Source organism: Tenrec ecaudatus, chromosome 1 (assembly GCF_050624435.1).
Source record: "Tenrec ecaudatus isolate mTenEca1 chromosome 1, mTenEca1.hap1, whole genome shotgun sequence".
Lineage (NCBI taxonomy): Eukaryota > Metazoa > Chordata > Mammalia > Afrosoricida > Tenrecidae > Tenrec > Tenrec ecaudatus.
The window spans coordinates 86,016,919-86,036,515 of record NC_134530.1 but is presented as its reverse complement, the minus strand read 5'-3'; the positions used below and the strand labels follow the sequence as shown (position 1 = coordinate 86,036,515).

Sequence of the window (19,597 nt, the reverse complement as noted above, 5' to 3'; positions counted from 1 at the left end):
GCCCTCTCACTGCCTCCTACCTGTCTTTCTGCTCCAGGGCCAGGTCAGTGGCCCCAGCCAAGCCAGACAAAGAGCATGATGAACAGAGCTCTCACACAATTCCCAGGGCCCTTATGAAGCCCAACCCCACCGTGCAGGGCCGGGGCTGCAGACCTTGCCTACAGGGAGTCAGTCATTGGGTGATACAGGACCTCTGAGATCACTTCTGACCTGGGCTTCTTTCCTGGGTCTCCTTGCTCTGTAACCTTCAATTGGTCACTTAAGCTAGTTTAACCTCTGCTACTCCATCTGTGACCTGGGGACAGCAATGAGTGCTACCCTGCAGGTGTGTTGTGGGGATCAATGAGAACATGGGTCTGCAGGGCTTCGCACATCTCCCCGCCTAGAGTGATGCTGAAAGGTGCTGTTTTCTGTGATTCGGAATGAATGCAGACAGTGGGGGAAGCTGCTCCAAGTAGCCTTCTCCTGGGTCAGAAACTGGACAGGGGTCTGGCGGATGGGGGAGGGACTGGGCAGACCATACTGGCGGGTGTGGGGGAGCACTTGGGGGCATAGCAGTGCCCCCTGAAGTTGTTTCTGTGACCAATTGCTCCTACATAGACATCAAAATCCCCATGTGGACCTGGAGCCTTTTAGCACATCCAAACACCGTGCCCCTCCTGGGCCTGTGAGGTGGTTAGTGTATTGTGCCAACCTGGCCAATAAACACATGTGGGGTTAATTGAAGGGTGGAGAGATAAATGGCTCTGTGAGCCTCGCCTTTCTAGTTTTCGGGTCTCTTGCTTTGTGATGACGGCACCAGGGTGCAGCTGCCTTAGCCAGTTCCCTGCTTCAGCTTGCAAGGCTCACTTCCTGCAAGATATCCCTGAGGAGAAGCCGCATGGACATACCCCGATGCAGCCCTGGGTGCTGGAACAGCCATGTGGAGACCCCTGTTAGTGCTGAGATGCTTACACATTCACTGGTTCTGCTTTCCTCCTGCAGTGGGCATCATTGCATGTGTTTTGTGAGATGGAGGAGGACTGTGTGGATTGGTGTTGGACATTTACTGGGTTAATGTTGGACTTGTGGGCTTGGGCAGCACTGGGTTGGATTTGATGTGCACTTGACCTTTATATAAAACGTTCTCTTATACATGAGTTTCTGTGGATTTGTTTCTCTAAAGTACCCAGACTGACACAGCCTGGGAGGAGCTACTGCCCCCGGTGAGCCTGTGAGTCCCCCCTCAGGTCTCAAGGGACAGCCCAACATTTTCTGCGGTCCAAACGCCAGGTTTGAATTCTGGGTGCCTCCCTGACTAGCTGTGTGATTTGGGGCAAGCTAACAAAACTCTCCGTGACTCATTTCCTCATCTACAAAACGAGGCTGAAACCCCATCTAACGTGTAGGATGGCTGTGAGGATTCATTAAACAAACTAATATCGTAAGACTCATATCAGCTCACATACGATGCTTAGAATAGTGCTTGGTCCCGAGAAAACAGTAACTTAGCATTAGCAATTACTATTCTTCAAGCTTACCTATTTCTGAAATCTTTCCTTTGGTGTAAGGAGCCCTGCTGGCGCAGTGCTGATGCGTTGTGCTGCTAAAGCATAAGGTCAGCAGTTAGAAAACACCAGCTTCTCCCGAGGAGAAAGACAGGCCCTTCTGTACCCATAAAGAGCCACAGTACCAGAAACTCACAGGGGCAAATCTACCGTCTACTATAGGGTTCTAAAGGGTTGCTGTAAGTCAGAATCAACTAGACGGCAGGGAGTATATTTGTTTCTTTGCTGTGCTGGACCACTGTCATTACTTCTACAGATTCATTCCTTGCCTCTAGGCCGTGGCAGATTGACCAATGTGGACCGTTGCCTCTGGCTCACCCTGCTCTGGCCAGGCTGCTGTCTTTATAGAGTGCCCTAGGTCCCTGGTTGTGTCACTGCCCCGCCCTCTCTTTTATAGACTGAGGGGTGGCACCACTATTAGTAGCTCTGTGCCCATACAGTGCTAGTTGTTGTTAATTCTATTCTGATTCATGGCGACAGCATGTACGTCGGCGCAGAACTGTGCTTGTAGCTTTTTAAGGGGTGATTTTCGAAAGCAGAACTCCTGGTCTTTGTTCTGAGGCACTTCTGGACAGACTCAAATGCCCAACCTCTCTGTGAGCCATTGAACTCATTAATTGGTTGTGTGCACCACTTAGGGAGTCTACATTGTACCCTCTCCCTGCCCTCCAGAGTCCAGGCTGACTCACGAAAACTCTAAAGGACAAGGAAGGACTTGCCCCTGTGCATTTCCAGGATTGTACTCTCCATAGGAGTAAAAAGCCTTGTCTTTCTCCTGAGGAGGCCCTGGTGGGTTTGAACTGCTGACCTTGAAGTTAGCAGCTCAACACATAACCACTACACCAATAGGTCTCCACACCTCTGTAAAACCCAAACCCAAACGAATCCCACTGTCCATGAGTCAATTCTGAATCATTGTGATTTATAAGACAGGTTAGAAACTCCCTTTCGGGCTTCTGAGACTTTACATCTCTACTGGAGAAGACTGACTCATCTTCCTCCCTCAGAAGAGCAGTGGGTTTGAACCGCTGACATTCCATATAGCAGCTCAATGCATCCCCACAAGAAGATTCCTTACATTGCAACACATCCTTTATCCAACTTGCCCCTCAGTTAACCAAAGGGGAGCATGTATCTACCTACTCAGTGCCTGAATCTGACTGATACTGACCCCCTCACTTGGCTGGGTCCCACTGTCTTCCTGCTGAACATTCAGCTGAACACCGAGAGCACTTTCCTGCTTGTTTTATAATGATCTCTGGGCAGAACATGATCGTTCCTTTTTTTGCAACCCCATGCTAACCTCAGTGGTTGGCACACTCCAGTGAACAAATGATTGAAGAAATGATTTTGATGACAAGACAGGGAGTATGGAGTGTGTGGTAGTTACATAATCTGGTGTCAATTTGAGGATTAAGAGTGTAGGGGTGCAGTCCAGGCTGTCAGTCAGGCTATAGCCAATGAGGCCTCCGTGTGGGCATGGCCTTCCTCTAAGGATTCTGGGAATTCCTGGATTTCCTGCTTGGAGGCAGGAGACACTTCTCTCTCTCTACTCACTCCCGTGGAGACGCTCTACTGACGAGACACCAGGCACCATGCTGATAATCCCTGTGCCCTGGGAAGAGGAGAAGCTACAGTGAGACCCCTGCCAGTGCTGAGATGCTTACAATGCCACTGGACCCACAAGACTTCACACCAACTGGTCTGTGATCCTGCAGTCAGCAGCATTGCACGTGTTTCGTGCGTCTGAAGAGGGCTTTGGGGCTAATATCAGACATATGGGCTTGAACTGGACTGGGCTGGGATGCTTTCTTAATGTACACATTACCCTTTATATAAAACTCTCTCATACGCATGCGTCTCTATGGGTTTGTTTCTCTAGTCTACCCTGACTAACACAGCGTGTCACTCTGTCAACACGAGAAAAATAAAATATTTGGAAGAGGGGACATTTAATCCCAATCCAAGGAGGGTGGCCAGCGTGGTACGGCCCCTTAGCTCACTGCACGCATGTCTGGAAACCAGAGCACACTCAATGGCCGAGGCACACAGAAGAGGCCTTCCTCCTCATGAGAGGACACGTCTGGAGGTGGCAATGTGGGGCTCTCCTCCCCATGCTTGCTTAGCGCAGGCAGTATCACAAATGGCAAAGACTCCCTCATATGGAACTGCCTCGCCCCCACCTCTCCACCAACACCCTCCGCCTCTTTTGGGCCCGAGGCTACCTGGAGGGAAGAAGTGAACTATGGTTGTTGTTTTTTAATCATTTTCTTGAGGGCTCATATAACTCTCATCGCAATCCAGACATCTGTCCATTGTGTCAGGCACATGTGTCCGTTTGTTGCCTTCATCATTCTCAAAACATTTTCTTTCTACTTGAGAACTAGCCTTTATTATTGAGCATCTCCTCGGAGAACCGGTACAGAGCGGGCACAGAGCAAACTTGGGAGCATTCCTTCCTCAGCTGCATCCCTATTGCCTCCAACGGGGATGTAGAGGGAAAGCAATGTGTCCCTCGGCACAGGCTCCTTGGGCTTCCCAGCACTCGCTCCAAAGCATCAGCCCAAGCCTTGGCGCTTTCCGCGTGCCTGCCTGGGCATCCTGATGTGGCACTTTGGTCCCGCATAAAACTTCCTTCCCAATCGCGCTGTTGAAAGGCAGCCCAGGCTTTACCTGCTGCTCGCTGGGTGCATGCTGTCCACTGGGAGAGGCGCACGTGTGTGTTCTTCTGCCCGAGGGGAGGGCGGCCCAGCCTGGAATGTGAACTGTTCTCTCGGATTCATTGCTGAATATCACAGAACCCGCAGCATTTAAAGGCAGATGCACTTTGCGGTCGCTTGTCAGCCACTCCAGGAAGAGGCACGCCAGGCCGAAGAAAAGTTCCTTTGTCCGGGACTGTAATGGGTCCATCGCTGGGGACAAAGGGTCCAGTTTCCATTGGAATCCAAGTAAAGATGAAGGGCCTTTTCATTCGAAGGCTGGCCGAGAACCGGCTCCAGAGCAGAGTTGCTGTGAAGGGGCCACACACCGCCCTCCTCGCCTGGCTTCTGAGTCAGCGCAGGGCTGCTCAGGCCTGGGCTCTGACCCGACCCTCCAGGGGAGGCTTGAGGCAGGGTGCCACCCCGAGCCCTGGGTCACTCCAGGTCGACCTGCTCGCAGGGACCTGCTTCCCCCTCCCCATCCACCTCAGTGTTCCCTCCCAAAGGCTGCTTTCATGCCCCTTCCAGCTTGCCCCCAATTGCTGCTGCCTCGAGGGGCCGGCCAGTTGATTTTGACCCAGAGTGACTCCATGTGACAAAGAACTGCCATGAGGGTGTTCCCAGGGAAAACACTTAAATGGGGCACCTACAGGGCTCCTGTTTCACACCTGGAAATTGGTAAAGTCACAGATCACATCTTAGGTCTGATTCTTATCTGAACCAGCCAACTGGGTTTTTGAGAAAATGTAGTTACTGTGTTGTTGATTTTTCCTTTTCCTCATGAAAATTATAGGTCGTCTGGGCTCTGTGTTTATCAATTTTCTCTCTTGGCCTCAGAAGGCATAGAGCAACAGGTAAGGGAGCAAACATCATCACCAGAGCCAGGGAACCCGGTCAGCGGCAGAGGAAAGGCATGGTCTCTCTCAAACATACTTGGCCCACCACCTTGTTTCAGGTACACCACCAGCAAAAGCTTAGCAATATAAAAAATAAAATAGTTTTATATTGTAGCCCATTATTCAAAATAGAGGGTAGATGTCTGCTTTTGCAGCCCACATTGGAAAACACTGGATTAGAAAGCTCGGGCGGGGGACTTTGGGCCTAAGCATTGGGGGTCACAATACTGGTCCCATCCCCAGCCCCTGTTTGACTTTAGGTAGTTTTAATTTACCTCCCTGGGGCTCAGTTTCCTTGTCTGTAAAATGGGGGGGGGGGCTCAATTTCTATATTTTGATCATCTGTGAGTACGAAAAGCACATAAGGTGACCCACACACACCAACACACAGCAGGAGCTTGGCCAACAATACACTAATCTCTACCTAATTATGGTGCTGGCGAAAGACCATGGACCTCCATAAAAGACCAAACCCTTCTGTTTTGGAAGAAGTACAATCAGAATGCTCGTTAGAAGCCAGGGTGAACAGATTTCATCTCAGGGACTGCGGCCATGTTATCAGGAGTGGTTAATTCCTAGAAAAGATCATGCTTGGAAAAGTGAAGGGGCAGGGAGAATGAGGAACTTTTCAACAAGATGGGCTGCCGAGGTGCAGGGGTGGGCTTGAATGTAACCACACGTCACAACGTCTGTGAGGAGGGCACGGGGGGGGGGGGCAAAGGTTGTACAAAGGGTTGTTTTACAAAGGGCTGCTGTGAGTTGGAACGGATTCGATGCTACTAACAACAAAAACAATAGCCAAATGTGCTGAGAGATGCCTCCTTAGACTGCGGACTTTTTCAATATTTCAGGTTGCCTTGTGCTTCAGTCTACTGCCCTCTAAGAAGGGGATGAATTAGCTTGCTGACTCTTATTTCAACATATGGTGGTGACGTATGTCCTTATGTTTGGTCATGCGCTCAGCTACAAGAAGTAGCCCTGGGTATGGCCGGGGTGGGCAAGGGGAAAACACACAAAAGGATAGACCCGCTTAGTTGAGGTAACACACCTGGTGAACAGAAGACAGTAAGCGGGCTGATGCATGGGAACCCCAGTAAGGTGGTTGAGTTGGGGCTCAGGCTAGAGTTGGGGCTAGCAACGAGGCCCATACCTCCCCACACTCTCCTTTCACCACCTTAGTGCCTGGTTACTCTGTGATGAGTCCTGTGAAGGAACGTGGGTCCTCAGGAGACACAGGGACAAAAAGGAACAAGAGGGTGTGGTCGTTGGATAATTTTATGTCAACTAGGCACGTTTGGCTAGAGGTGGAACCAAACTTGCCAATCGAGCGGTAGTTTGATGACACCTCCATGGGGGGTGGCCTTTTGCATGAGCATGAGGGACTCCAGGAACTGCCTCTCTCTGCCATTTTGCCTTCCTCCTCACTGGGAATGTGTGCCTGCTGCCTCTGGGGGTGACTTCTCATGGGCCATCTCCCCCCCCCCCCCCCCCGAGAGCTGTCTGCATCCTGTCACACTTCCGCTGGCCTTGGATCCATGAGACTGAACCAGCCAGCCTGTGACCTCCCAGCTTCCTGTTTTAACGTTCTGTGGGATCAGCCTGCAGTACCAGGAGTCTTAAGAGGGCCCAGCTGGCATTGATTGCAGCTATGGATTGAGTCGCACTGGGCTGGGGTGCTTCTTGATGTAAAATTGCTTCTAAATATAAATCATGTCTTACACATCGATGCTTGTCACTGGATTTGCTTCTCGGGACAACTTGGTCTAACACGAGAGATGAGAGCACCTGATTTAAGGGGCAGAAGTCTAGGCCAACAGCTATGACACTAGGAAGGCTCCTGACACTGGGGCCTCTTCCTTGAGGCCTGAGAGCCTCTAAAGCAGTGGTTCTCAACCTGTGGGTGGCAACCCCTTTGGGGGGATGGAATGACCCTTTCACAGGGGTTGCCTGATTCATAACAGTAGCAAAGTTACAGTGATGAAGTAGCAACTAAAATAATGCTATGGTTGGGGGGTCACCACCGCATGAGGAACTATATGAAAGGGTCTCGGCATTAGGAGGGTTGAAAACCACTGCTCTACAGAAAATCCTGTGTCCTATTGTCTGCCCATATCACATAGGGCTAAGCTGTTTACCCTGAATTCTCTCCATGTGAACCAGGACCTCTGAGATTCTGATGAACTGGAATCACAGGGTCCCGGGGTTCAGGGGCTCAAATCCCCCATCTGCAGCCAGATACACAGTTGCCAAAGCAGCTGCGCTTAGACGCTTTTCTTCAAAATGGTTCCAATATAACTTCCTTCCAATCACTTGTCCTGTACTTTCATCGGTCCAAGATTGACTGACGTGCCCCACCCCTGCTCCTGTCACACTGTTTGAACCTATTTGCCTCTTTCATTAGCCTGTGAGTTCCTGGGATTAACATCAGGGCTTCTCATCACTACATCTTCAATACTCAGCACAGCGGCCGGGCCAGGAGAGGCACTCACACAGGCTGCGTGAGAGCTCCTGTTGGGCTCCAGTCCTTCCCAGCCTCTCATGCCGCTTCTCACTAGCATGCAATGGGTGGATATCCATAGAAGCCGCTTTTCCTCTCACGACTACAGTGAAGCACAGCTTTTTAATATATGAATCCAAAATAGTTTGACCCCCCCCATGGGATCCCCAACCTGCCCAGAGCTTAGACATGCTCATTTGCTGCCAAACTCATAATGGCTTTCTCTCTTCCTCCTCAGACTTACCGGTGATGTCTGCGTGCATTTGCACAAAAAGGGGATTCTTGCTGAGGCCCCCACACAGGAACAAAGTGCTGAGAGAGTGTCCTGCTGCCTCCATGGTCTCGATAATGTGGCGGGTTCCAAACTTAAAGGGGAAAACACAAGAAAGCATCATAAGTATTTTTAGGAACTTAGTACCACTTGGAATAGTAAATGACATTGAACATGGGCTGGGCATTGAGCTCGTGCCAGGCACTGCCTACCAGCTTTACACACACCATCTCAGAACCCTGAGACTTGGAGAGATTATGTTGCCTAGCACCACACAGTTCATGAAGCTGCTGGGTGAGAATTCCAATGTGGGCTTCTTTGACTTCAAGTCTTCCCAATAACCATGTGCTTTTCTTCTACCAGTAGGAACACAGCCTGGACAGACACCGTTGACAGTGCTAACTGAGTGAACATTAACACCATTCATTCAAATATTGGATGGGTCTCTAAGGTGGCCCAAGCCTTCCACTGGGTCCTGGGCATAGAGTAATTAGCGATGGCTTTCTAGAATTAATAGATTCAGTGACTCTAGGCCAGTCTTCTACCGGAATCGGCACTAACGACGTTTGTTCTTTGGAAAAAGGCTACAACAAATGCAGTAACTGAAACCGGCCAAAGGGGCTTTCATGTGTGAAGAAGATGAGACACGAGGTCGGGGCTACAAAAAGCCGGGCGTACCTTTGCTATCACAGGAGCTCGCGCATGGCTCTGTACTGGTGAGGCTTCCAGAGCCAGAATCCGCTCCTAGTCCATTAAGGGTGGAAAATCATCATCTTAGTCCTGAGATGAGGGAAAATCATGTGTCTGGTTGGCTCAAGCCTTGCTTATATTTTCCTTCCCACCCTGCGGCTTGTTCTCTTCGAAAGCACATTAGCTTCACGCTTGCCCTGCTAAGTACACTGAACTCAACAACAACAACAACACAACAACCTTGGTGCTCGAGAATAGGGGACTGCCTTACATTATCAAGGGGAATTTTACAGCACAGTTCTTTAGGCTTACCTCTGAAATGTAATAGATACAAATCATAATTTGTTTGGATGTTCAATAACTAGAAGTTCCAAAACCATCATTAATTTTATACGAGGGTTGCAAACCAAAAGATGAGCTGGGACATGGCCACAAGAGGCGGCTACATGGTAACGTTTGATAAAGTGGTTCCACAGAGCAATGGAGAGGGGCTGCGTCCACTTCCAGTAAGAGTGTGGATGCTTGGAGGGTAGATATCCCTTGAAGTGTTTAGAGGTTAGGCAGTTCTGAGAAGCATGTGTGACAAAGTCTCAGCTCTGGACTTGGGAGTGAGCTGCTAGCAGGGAAGCAGAGAAAGAATCACTGGAGACAAGAAGGCCAAGGACTTGAGAAGCCATGTGTCTCCACAGGTGGAGTAGTCCTCAGGAAGGTGTGCCTGGAATAAAGAGAGGATGGGAACGGCAGGGCAGTTCTTAGTGAGAGTGTTACAATGCTGTTGGGAAGTTGGTGCCCAAGTCCACAGAGAAGACAGTAGATTAGCCTGAGCACAAGAAGCAGCAGAGGTTTTAGCACAGTACAGGGAGAGCTTTGGGGCAGAGTCTGGATATTTCTGACCAACTCTGAAGAAGTGGGCTATAAGGTCCCAAAAGTTAAATAGACAGCTAGCTGTCTGCCATGGCCCCCAGGGTAATCTGTGGACCAGAGGCTCTGAAATCCTCATCACTGTGGCGTCAAGGATGAAGGACCCATTCAAGAGTGAAAGGCATCGCAGTTCCACACCAGAGGTCTTGAAGGTTCACTGAGGCGGTGTGTGAATCTGGTAAGAATGTGAATTAGGTGAAATTTGGGCCTCCAAAGATAATCCACAGATGTAACGTGTTTTAAAAAGTAAAACAAATTGTCTTGTATAAGGCAAGTTCCTGCTTATGGAATATGACTGATTAGCCCCAGATGTTCTTGCTGAAGCATTTTGGAGGTCATGAACCCCCTTGAGAATAGGATGAAATCTACTGACCTTCCTAAGAGAAAAAAAAATCACATTCATAAGTACACTTGTATTATAAATAAGCTCAGGATTTCAGGTCTACAATGCCCTACGTCCACCACAGAGCGCTTGGTTCTTTGGCTTCTAGGACTTTAGTCCAATCTGAAGCGTGAGTCTGCAATAGCTAGGAGTATGTGTTTTGAACTGAAAAGTAAATAAATAAAAGCTAGAAAGGCCTTAAGGTATTTTACATATTTCTTATATCAACCCCAAGCCTAGTTTTTCTAAGTTCAATACCATATTCAGTCCTTGAAAATGACATGGATTATCAGAAATATTTACATTTAAAAAAAGAAAAGACAACAATGTGGTCTTAGGAGCCAACCTAGTACTGCGCTCCCTATGAGGCCATGTAGGTTGTGAGGTGATCATCTGCCCCTTCATTGGAGATAAGAGTGTAGAGCCGTGACCCTTTAATACAGTACCTCAGGTTGTGGTGACTCCAATCATAAAATTATTTTCATTGATAATTCATAACTGTAATTTTGCTATTGTTATGAATCGGCAACCCCTGTAAAAGCATTGTCCGACCCTCAAAGGGGTCGCGACCCACAGGTTGAGAAACGCTGGTGCAGAGCCTCTGACTGGCCAGGTATTGGTCTGTGGTTCAAGGATTCTGAATCCTTTGCCTCTGATGAGGAATCACTCCCCCATTTCTTCCTTGTATGGCTCAACCTCTCCACTCTACTGGTGCAGTAACAACAAGCGGGACTCCCCACGGCAGGTCCGCGCTAACATCTACATCACGAACACAGGGCAGTCGCTTTGTGCTTCCTCTTCCCCAGGGAGCAAAGCCCTGCGAGGGACAGGGCCGCCATAACATCTCTGCTCTCTGAGTGGCATCACACCGGCATTATTTTAGGTTCATGAGCGAATTTTGTAGAAAATCACACTGTAGCTGGTCAATAGAAAACACTACTGTAGGCGCATTAGGCCACCAGCTGAGCGACCGATCTTCAATAATGCAGGTCGGATTTCTTGTTGGTGGTAGGTGCTGTCCAGTTGCTTCTGACCCATAGCGACCCAAGGTACAACAAACAAAACAAAGCACAGCCTGGTTCTGCGCCATCCTCACAATTGTTCCTACTTTGCATCCATTTTCTCAGTCAGTGTGTCAATCCACCTTGTCAATCACTCCTTTACTTTTTCTCACTGTTAGCAAGCATGCTGTCTTTTCCTGCGACTGCTCTCTCCTGGCATGTCCAAAGGACCTGAGATGAAGTCTCGCCACCTTGCCTCTGAGGAGCATTCTGGCGGTACTGCTTCCGAGAGAGGTGCGCTTGTCCTGTTGGCGGTCCTTGATACTTCCCGTATTCTTCACCAGCACCACACTGCAAATGCAACCTTTCTTCTCCGCACTTCCTCATTTAATGTCCAGCTTTCACACATATAGCTTATTGGATATAATCTTTTACAAAGTAAAACAACAATAGTGACATAGATAGGGTTGGTGAGTTAAATGGTGTATGTAAAATTTTTGCCCAGTGGTCAGCTTACTCTGAGTATTAGCTATATGCTGGGCACTGTACAGAAACCTTGAGTGGGAAAAACACACTTGGCTTCTAGGTAAAAGTCTAGAGATTTGAAACCACCCAGAAGCACTTTAGGAGAAAGACATGAAGCTCTATGTCTGAAACAGTAGTTATCAAAACCCTATGGCACACAGTGCTATTCTGACACACATGGGGCCACCATGAATTGACATCAACCCAAATGACAACTGGTACCGGGAAGCACCCTCCTTTACATTTAAATGCCCTCTCCAGTTTCATGGGTTGGTTATAAGTTTGGCTGTTAAATGCAAGCAAGGTCAGGGGTTCGAACCCACAAGCTGTGCCTCTGGGTAAACATGAGACTTGCTGTTCCTGAAATGACTGGAGAAGCCCAAGGGAGCAGCTAGATTCTGCCCTTCAGGGTCAGTCTGAGTTGGAATTCACTTGAAGGCAGTGCGTAATCTTATGGCAAACTTGAAGATGGTGTTTTGTTACCTCCAATTTAGAAAGTTGGGAATTGAGATTGAAAAGGAGCTACATAATTTGTTTTAGGCAATATGGTGTGTGTGTGTGTGTGTGTGTGTGTGTGTTGAGGGGTTCTATTAGCTGCCTGTCAATTTGTATGGAGATGCAATATAAAACAGATATGCTGGTATTCCTGAAACGAGGTCCTGGGTCCCTGTGATGAGCAGACAGAGCACCCTCCCTGGGAAAAGGGGGGAAGTGATCTGAATAAGAGGCGCTTCCCTGAGAGGGGCTGTGACAGCCAGCCCTAGCCTGTGCCGCATTGTCCACTGGAATTTCCCACTGGGGCTGGCAGTTAGTTACAGGGCACATTCCCTTTGCTCAGGCCCCACTCCAGTCTGAGAACAGCTCCTCCCTGCTTAAAGGCCCCACCAAGGGCCTTTGTTCAGTGCTCACCTTTCTGGAAAAAATATTTTCACAGAGAATTTAAATTAAAATTAGCCTCTTGCACTGGGAATATACCAAACAAAATGCAAATGGAGAGACTTCAAATGCAAATAGTCCTCTCTAAAGGTCCTTTCTGAAAAGAAGACTATAGATGAACAGACTGAGGAGAGAAATGGGTGTTTGACAGGTCTTTCAATTAGGCGTGATCAAGAGAGAATTTTAATTCAAGTTAACTTCATTAGGCTCTCTCTTGCATGTCATCCCATTCCTACAAAATACCAAGCCCAGATATGACTATGGTGGGACTGGAGTGGGATTTGTTTATGTTATGAACAACAAGTAGGTGTGAGGACACAGTTCCAGGCCAATGCAATGCATTCACAAATGGAACACCCTGGGAAAAATATTCTGCAAAGCTGACTGGGCTACTCCCAATTAAATGGACTCTAAAGGATGTCTCATCTAAAGATGCCTTCCCGTCGCGGTCATTATGACAACAGCGAGAGTGAGTTGTATTGCTTCCAGTACATGTACGGCCCATTAAATACAAGACTGATTTTCCAAGAGTGCGATAGTTGGGAAAACGAAGATGACACCTCATTTAGGCACCCCTGGACTTCAAATGCAGTGCTCTTACCAGGAGCGGGCCTCTGCGAGACAATTTCAGGCCAAATTAATGTTTTCTAAGATGTAGCAAGTAAGAATTGTTCTCGAGAGCGCATGAAAGCTCATGTCCACATTGTAGCTTTAACAGATGCTCCGAGAAAGGGCAGCGTGGGGAATTGGCTACAGCAGTGGCCCAAGTGTGAGACAGAGCTTCAAATTCCCATTCTGACGATGCATGGGCAGGATGGAAGGCAATGCTGGTTCTGTGGAAATCTTGACTCCCTTGAGGGAGAACCAGCTTTGCTTCCTGGCCAATGCATCGCCAGGGAACTGCCCATCACTATTATAATGAACAAGTTCGAATGGAACTCTCAAACTTGACAGTGTAGGTGGAAACTTGATGGATTACAATGGGATGACCCAACGAAACTTTATGGATTACAATGGGATGACCCACAAGTGCTCACGGGGATGGCACAGGACTGGGCGGCATTCTGTGTGCTCAGGCATGGCGTTGGGATGAGTCAGGTGGCTGGCTTGAGCTCTGCTAACAACTATCACCACCACAATAACCATCCCCTGGCTGTCTGACCTTGGGCAAAAGACTTTCCTTTGGGCTGCTAACCCTAAGGTCAGCAGTTCAAAACCACCAACTGCTCCTCTGGGGAAAAAAAAGAGGCTTTCTACTTCTATGAAGAGTTACAGTCTTGGAACCCCACAGGGGTAGTTCTACCCTGTGCTAGAGGGTCACTATGAGTCAGATGTGACCTGATGGCAATGCGTTTGGGTTGGGGCTTCTCTAAAAGAAGGCTAATACCAGCTCCGCTGCTCTAAACCACAGGCTAATGAAGCACTCTGTCAAATGCCTGGCATAGAGTCAGTGCCCAGTAAAAGCTACCAGGAATTACACTCATGTCCTGGGACTCTCTCTGGTCCCCTCCTGCATGTCCACTTCCTAGCAGCTACTCAGAAGGGTAAACTTCACAGCTTTGATTGTCCAGGTGTATTCATTTCATTTCAAGTGATTCTTTCCACTATAAACCTTGTCAACATAATAAGACCAAAACATAAAAAACAGGCAGTACTTCAGTACTTTACATGTCTTATTTTTGTCTAGAAAGCTGTGAGCGCAAATCTAAACTGCTTCTTACTAGTTGCATGACCCAAAGGAAGTTTAGAAACGGGCTGAGGGTTAGGCTTCCTAGTCGGTAGACTGGGGATTATAAGGCCTGTTTCAAAATTTCAACCAGATAATGTGTTAAAGTGTCCAAGGTAGTGCCTGGCACATAATAACCCTCCCAACGCCATATTCTTTATGTCCACTCTGATAACCATCACTGAAAAACAGGATCATTCAAAAATTATCACTGTTCCTGATGCTTCCTTTTGTTCTCCATTTTCCTCCCATTTCCAACTCTCCTCATTTTGATAGATGTCCAAGTTGCCTATTTTGGACCAAGGTTCCATGCATAAAGCAATGTGATTGATATTACTGAACTGGCCCTACCATGAAATCGATAAGATACCTGTTTTAGGAAGATCGAGTCGCCTGGCCTATAGGCTAAAAGGACTGTTTAATCCAATTAGGTGGGCCGGTTCCATCCACCTTTGTGCTCGCATTAAAGATGGGAGGTTTCCTTATAGGAGGGGAGTTTTGCTCTCATATCTCACATGCACTCTGGTCAAATCTGAGCATAGGAAAAGCACACTTATTGGTGATAATCTGTATATAGATGCATGTACTTTTATTACTTGAAGTAATGGGCCTTCTAGAAGGGGATTATCTGGGGAAGCAGAATAATTAAGTAGCATATATTCTCATTGTTGTTGAGTAAGGCTCAACATAGAGACCCGCTGTACAGCAGAATGAACCACTTCCTGGTCCTGCTCCACGCTCATAATTATCCAAGGGTTTGAGTCCATTGTTTCAGCTACTGTGTCAATCATTTCACTGGGAGCCTTCCTCTTTTCTGCTTCCCCTCCACTTTACCAAGCGCGTTCTTCCTCCCCCTCCCCTCCCTCTCCCTCTCCCTCTCCTTCTCCTTCTTCTTCTTCTTCCTTCTCCTCTGTCCTGACAACACGTCCAAAGGATGTAAGACAAAGTCTCAGCATCCTTGCCTCTAAGGAGCATTCTGACTGTCCTTCTTCCAAGCTAGATTTCTTTATTCTTTTGGCAGTTCATGGTTCTTTCAATATTATTCACCAATCAACACCGTAGTCCAAATGTCTCCAGTCTTCTTTGGTCATCCTTATTCAATGTCCAGCTTTTCATATGTATAAAAGGCAATTGAAATTACTTGGGTCAGACCCACCCTAGTTCTCAAAACAATACCCTTGCTTTTCAATACTTTAAAGAGGTCTTGTGCAATAAATTTATCTGATAATAATTATTAAATAATAATTTATTTAATGTTTTATTAAATAAAATAAATGCAATGAAATAGCATATAACACTAACAAACCGAAACAATGTAAACAGATATGTGTCTGAAAAATAAAAATCAAATCAAAAGTTGGTGAACTGAATGTCTTTGTTTGGTTTTCAATCTCTGTCTACAGAACTGACTAAACCTGACTGCATTAATTATTATTTCAGGTTCCCAACCTGCTCTGAGACCTGGAAAGCCACAGCCTACTTCCTAAAACATACTGGACATAAATAAGCACATGTGTTTTCAGGAGTCTGGAGTCCTTTGGTAGCCCGCCCCTGGGTCACGGATCAATTAGATTCCCCTGACCATGATCTTTGCTCTTCTAGGAGTCGATCTTCATTTGTGATTAATTCCACTTTGATTGATTGGTTGAAGAGTTCCTAGCATTTTAGATCTAAATTATTCCACCGACCTGGTCATTAAAACCTCTCATCTAAGCAGCCAGTTATCTAAAAACGCACACTTAAGTGTGCCAAAAAAGATTGCTACTGAAGGGAAGCCCATATGAGGCCTTTTGCAAAGTAAACACAATCCTGCATTTCAGAAATCTGGGCATTCTTAACAGCAGCTTTTCTTAATGCAACATACTTGGTATCTGCTTCTTGTAATAGCATCTATCAGACAGATTAGATAAACGACAAGCACGGCATTCGAAGATTGTACTGCTTTGCAGTGTTCAGTGTTGTGAAGTTATTAGTACAGCACGTAAGGGCTTTCATTAATATCTCCCTGCAGACACTCCACTGTCTCTTTCTGGCAAGCTTCTGTTTAATCAAGAATTTCTGCCACCAAAGTATATGTTATATCGTGGGGAGCATGTGGCCTAGAAATTATGGATAGCCTTTGCTTTCCTTACAAGTGGCATTGAAATGGCTTACAGCAATGGCTTGAACTGTGGCCAGGTAGAGAATGGCGAGATCATCGAGGCCCTGGGACAGTTCCAATCCAGTGACCTGCAGGGGTGAAGAAAAGAAAGCAGGAGATGGTCAATGGGAGCTGCCACGGAGAGAGATAGTTCCCAGGAAACACGTTCAGATAGGTTTCCTTGCTGAAACAAGTTCATATGCAAATCCCCTTTTAGTAAGCTGAACGTGAAATGCCTACTAAGTTGTTTAATCTCCAGACCTGGGAAAAACTACCCCATCCACCCCCAAAGAAAATGCCCTTGAATTAAACTAAAATGAACAATGAAGGAAGATCGCGTGGAATTAAATAGCGTCACTCTTTACAAACAGTCGCCTCTTCTTATAAACACAGAGATCAGTGTGCTAACAGCGGCAGTTCTAGGGAAAGATGATCAGACTGTGGGTTTTGCTACCATCACAATTCATGCAACGGCATCCAGAGGGCATTCAGGGAGAAGCCATCTATCTTCTAAAAATGTGTTACCTACCTGGGGGATCATTTAGAACCCATAGTTTGCAAGAGAACTCCCTTAACTCAACCAGAACCATATGTTTATGTGGATCTATCAGTCTCTGAGAAATTCCAGAACGGAACAGAATTTGGGATTTGGATGCTGCCAAAAGTTGTTTATCCTTCCACCTTCCTGTATCCCAATTGCCAAGGTGTCCACTCTCTCCGAGTACTCATCCGGAGCTGCTGGGTTCTTCACGCCCAGCCTAAAGCCAGTGGGCACCAATGCCAGTACTTACTTTAAATAGGCACATTATAAAGTGAATACGCATATTAGTAATTACTAAGGAAAAATCTCATATACATGGAGCATGTTATCAGGAGAGACCAGCCCCTGGAAAAGGACATTGTGCATGTTAAATAGAGGGGCAGTGAGAAAGAGGAAGGTCTTGACGAGATGGATTGACACAGTGGCTGCCACCATAGGTCGCCACATAAGAGTAATTGTGAGGACGGCCCAGGCCTCGGCACTGTTTGGTTCTAATGAGTCTGAGTCAGAAGTGACTCAACACCAACCAACAATAACAACAACAAAGAAGAGACCATTGTCCAGAAAAGAATACCACTTTTCAAAGGAAAGACAATTTGCAAGCAAAAAACATCACAAAAGACTCAACAACAGGACCCCAAATGTCAACAATCCTAGAGATGGTGCAGGTTCAGCGATTCTGTCATGCATAAACGTCATCATGAGTCAGAGGCCACTCAATGAGAACGAACCACTACAAGAAGAACCCACGTGGAGACCTCAGGTCCTATAAACAGTTGATGCATTCAGTTGCTAACTGAAAGGCAGAAGTTCAAGTCCACCCACAGGCACCTTAGAGAAAGTCCTAGAAATCTCTTCCGAGAAATGTTACTCACCCAACACCCTGGGTCCACAGTGATACTCTGCCGCAGATGTGGTTACCATGAGAGTCGACTCCATGACAACTGGTTGTTAGCATGTGTTTGGTTCTCAATTTAACTTAGTGGTGGTGTGCAGTTTAAATGAGAAACGGGGAGCTGAGTAGACTAGATCGATCTCCCTAACCTGGTTTAATCACTCTCTCCAGATTCCACCCCTAACTTGGATTTAGAGGCCTGTCCTGGTGTGGTATAGAACACAACCTTGTGGTTTGCAGTCCAACACTGGCCTTTGGTAAATAATAGGCGTTAAATTAGTAATATTGGTAATGTAAGCGATTCTTAAGGTATAAATGAGTGACAATCCAATGCTCTTTTTCATCTTTTGCACATCACTATCCCTTCCAAGGCTATCCTAAGAAGCACAGTCGAACTGCCCATGTGGGTTTCTGAAGCTGGACGTCTTTATGGAAGCAGAAACCCTCTCATTTCTTTGTGGGTTTGAACTGCTGACCTTATGGTTAGCAGCCCAACTTATAACCCACTCTACCACCGGGGCTCCTTCCTAAGAGAGAAGGGGTGGGATAATATTGTCCGACTCAGCTTCCTTCATCCCTAGCAGCTATCTATGACAACTTCAAAAAAGTATCTGTTTTCAAACAAAAAGGTATCATAGACCCTTCTTTAAACTTCTAGCACCTCCGGAGCTCAGCAATCATATAGGAGAAAAGGAAAGGTGATTTTGGCCCAGAAACTGAGAATGTGATTAGCACTGTCATTAAGCACTAGATTTAACTTCTGAACTTGCTGGAAGATATGGGGAAAAAGGAGGAATGTTATGGGCGAAATAACTTTTCTTTTGCTGATAAATGAAACATCTGCTCCTAAAGGGAAGAAATTCTAGCAGGCATTTATTACTTTGACCGCTCTATGGGAAGGACCTAGTATTAAAGAGGAAGAAGTGACAGCACTTATCCCACAGGCACCTCCTCCCACACTCCTTCAGCACAGGTCCAGAGAGCACCCTGCAATGGGGCGAGGGTGGGGACCCGAGTGCGAGTGTGTTCGTAGATGCATGTCGGCCCTACTTGGAAAGTGATGGTGAGATGGTGAAATGCGTGGGCAGCCCCATGTGCGAGTTGCCATGTCAGCACAGTTTATTGATGTTGGCAACTGTGTAACAAGGGGAACCGGAAGAGTGAGAGAACGTATAATTAATAGTGAAGTGCGACCGAGTCATATGGTGGCCCCCCAAAACAAACAAACAGTACACCAACCAAACTGCCATGGAGTCCGTGCTGACTCGCAGCAGTAGCGCCTGTAGGACGGGGGAGAACTGCCATTGGAGTTTCTCAGATTGTCACTCGTTTTTTTTTTCTAAACAGGTTTATTGACATGTAACCCCCATATCTATCACATCAAGAAGAGTTATGCAACCATCACCATAATCAATATTAGAACCTTTTCTCCATTCTTGTACTCTTCGTTATTAGCCCCCCGTTTCCCCGCAACCTCCCCTGCCATGCCCGCAAGGAACCATTCATCCAGCTACTGTCTCTATAGACTTACCTCATGCTGCATTTCATATGCTGAAAATGTTAAAAACAAACAACAAACAGAGCTTAGGAACAGTAATGGGAGTAGCAAAATGAAGGGGGGGGGGGAAGGGAGAACGAATCGCAGAGATCAATGTATTACCACCCCGCCCACCCCTCCACCCCTGGTGACAAACAACAGAAACATGGGTGAAGGGAGACAGTGGATGGAGCAAGACATGAAAATAATAATAAGTTATAATTTATCAAGGTTCATGAGGGGAGGAGGAAGGTGAAGGGAGGAAAAAATTGAGGAGCTGTGACTAAGGGCTCAAGTAGAAAAAAAAATGTTTTGAAAAGGATGACGGCAACATATGTACAAATGTACTTGACGCACTAGATGTATAGATTGTTATAAGAGCTGTAAGAGCCC

General features: G+C 46.9%; 1 protein-coding gene across 4 annotated transcripts in view; it reads right to left on the bottom strand.

Moving 5' to 3' along the window:
- The window catches only part of FGGY (FGGY carbohydrate kinase domain containing), a 540,059-nt gene that overhangs the window by 95,847 nt on the left and 424,615 nt on the right, over positions 1-19,597 (bottom strand). For all 4 annotated transcript variants that reach the window (XM_075556875.1, XM_075556868.1, XM_075556883.1 and 1 more), the window contains 2 exons: positions 16,246-16,320; positions 7,884-8,004 (listed from right to left, as the gene is read on the bottom strand). In XM_075556875.1, the coding sequence (XP_075412990.1) occupies positions 7,884-8,004; positions 16,246-16,320 (196 nt within the window). The remainder of the gene's footprint in view (positions 1-7,883; positions 8,005-16,245; positions 16,321-19,597) is intronic.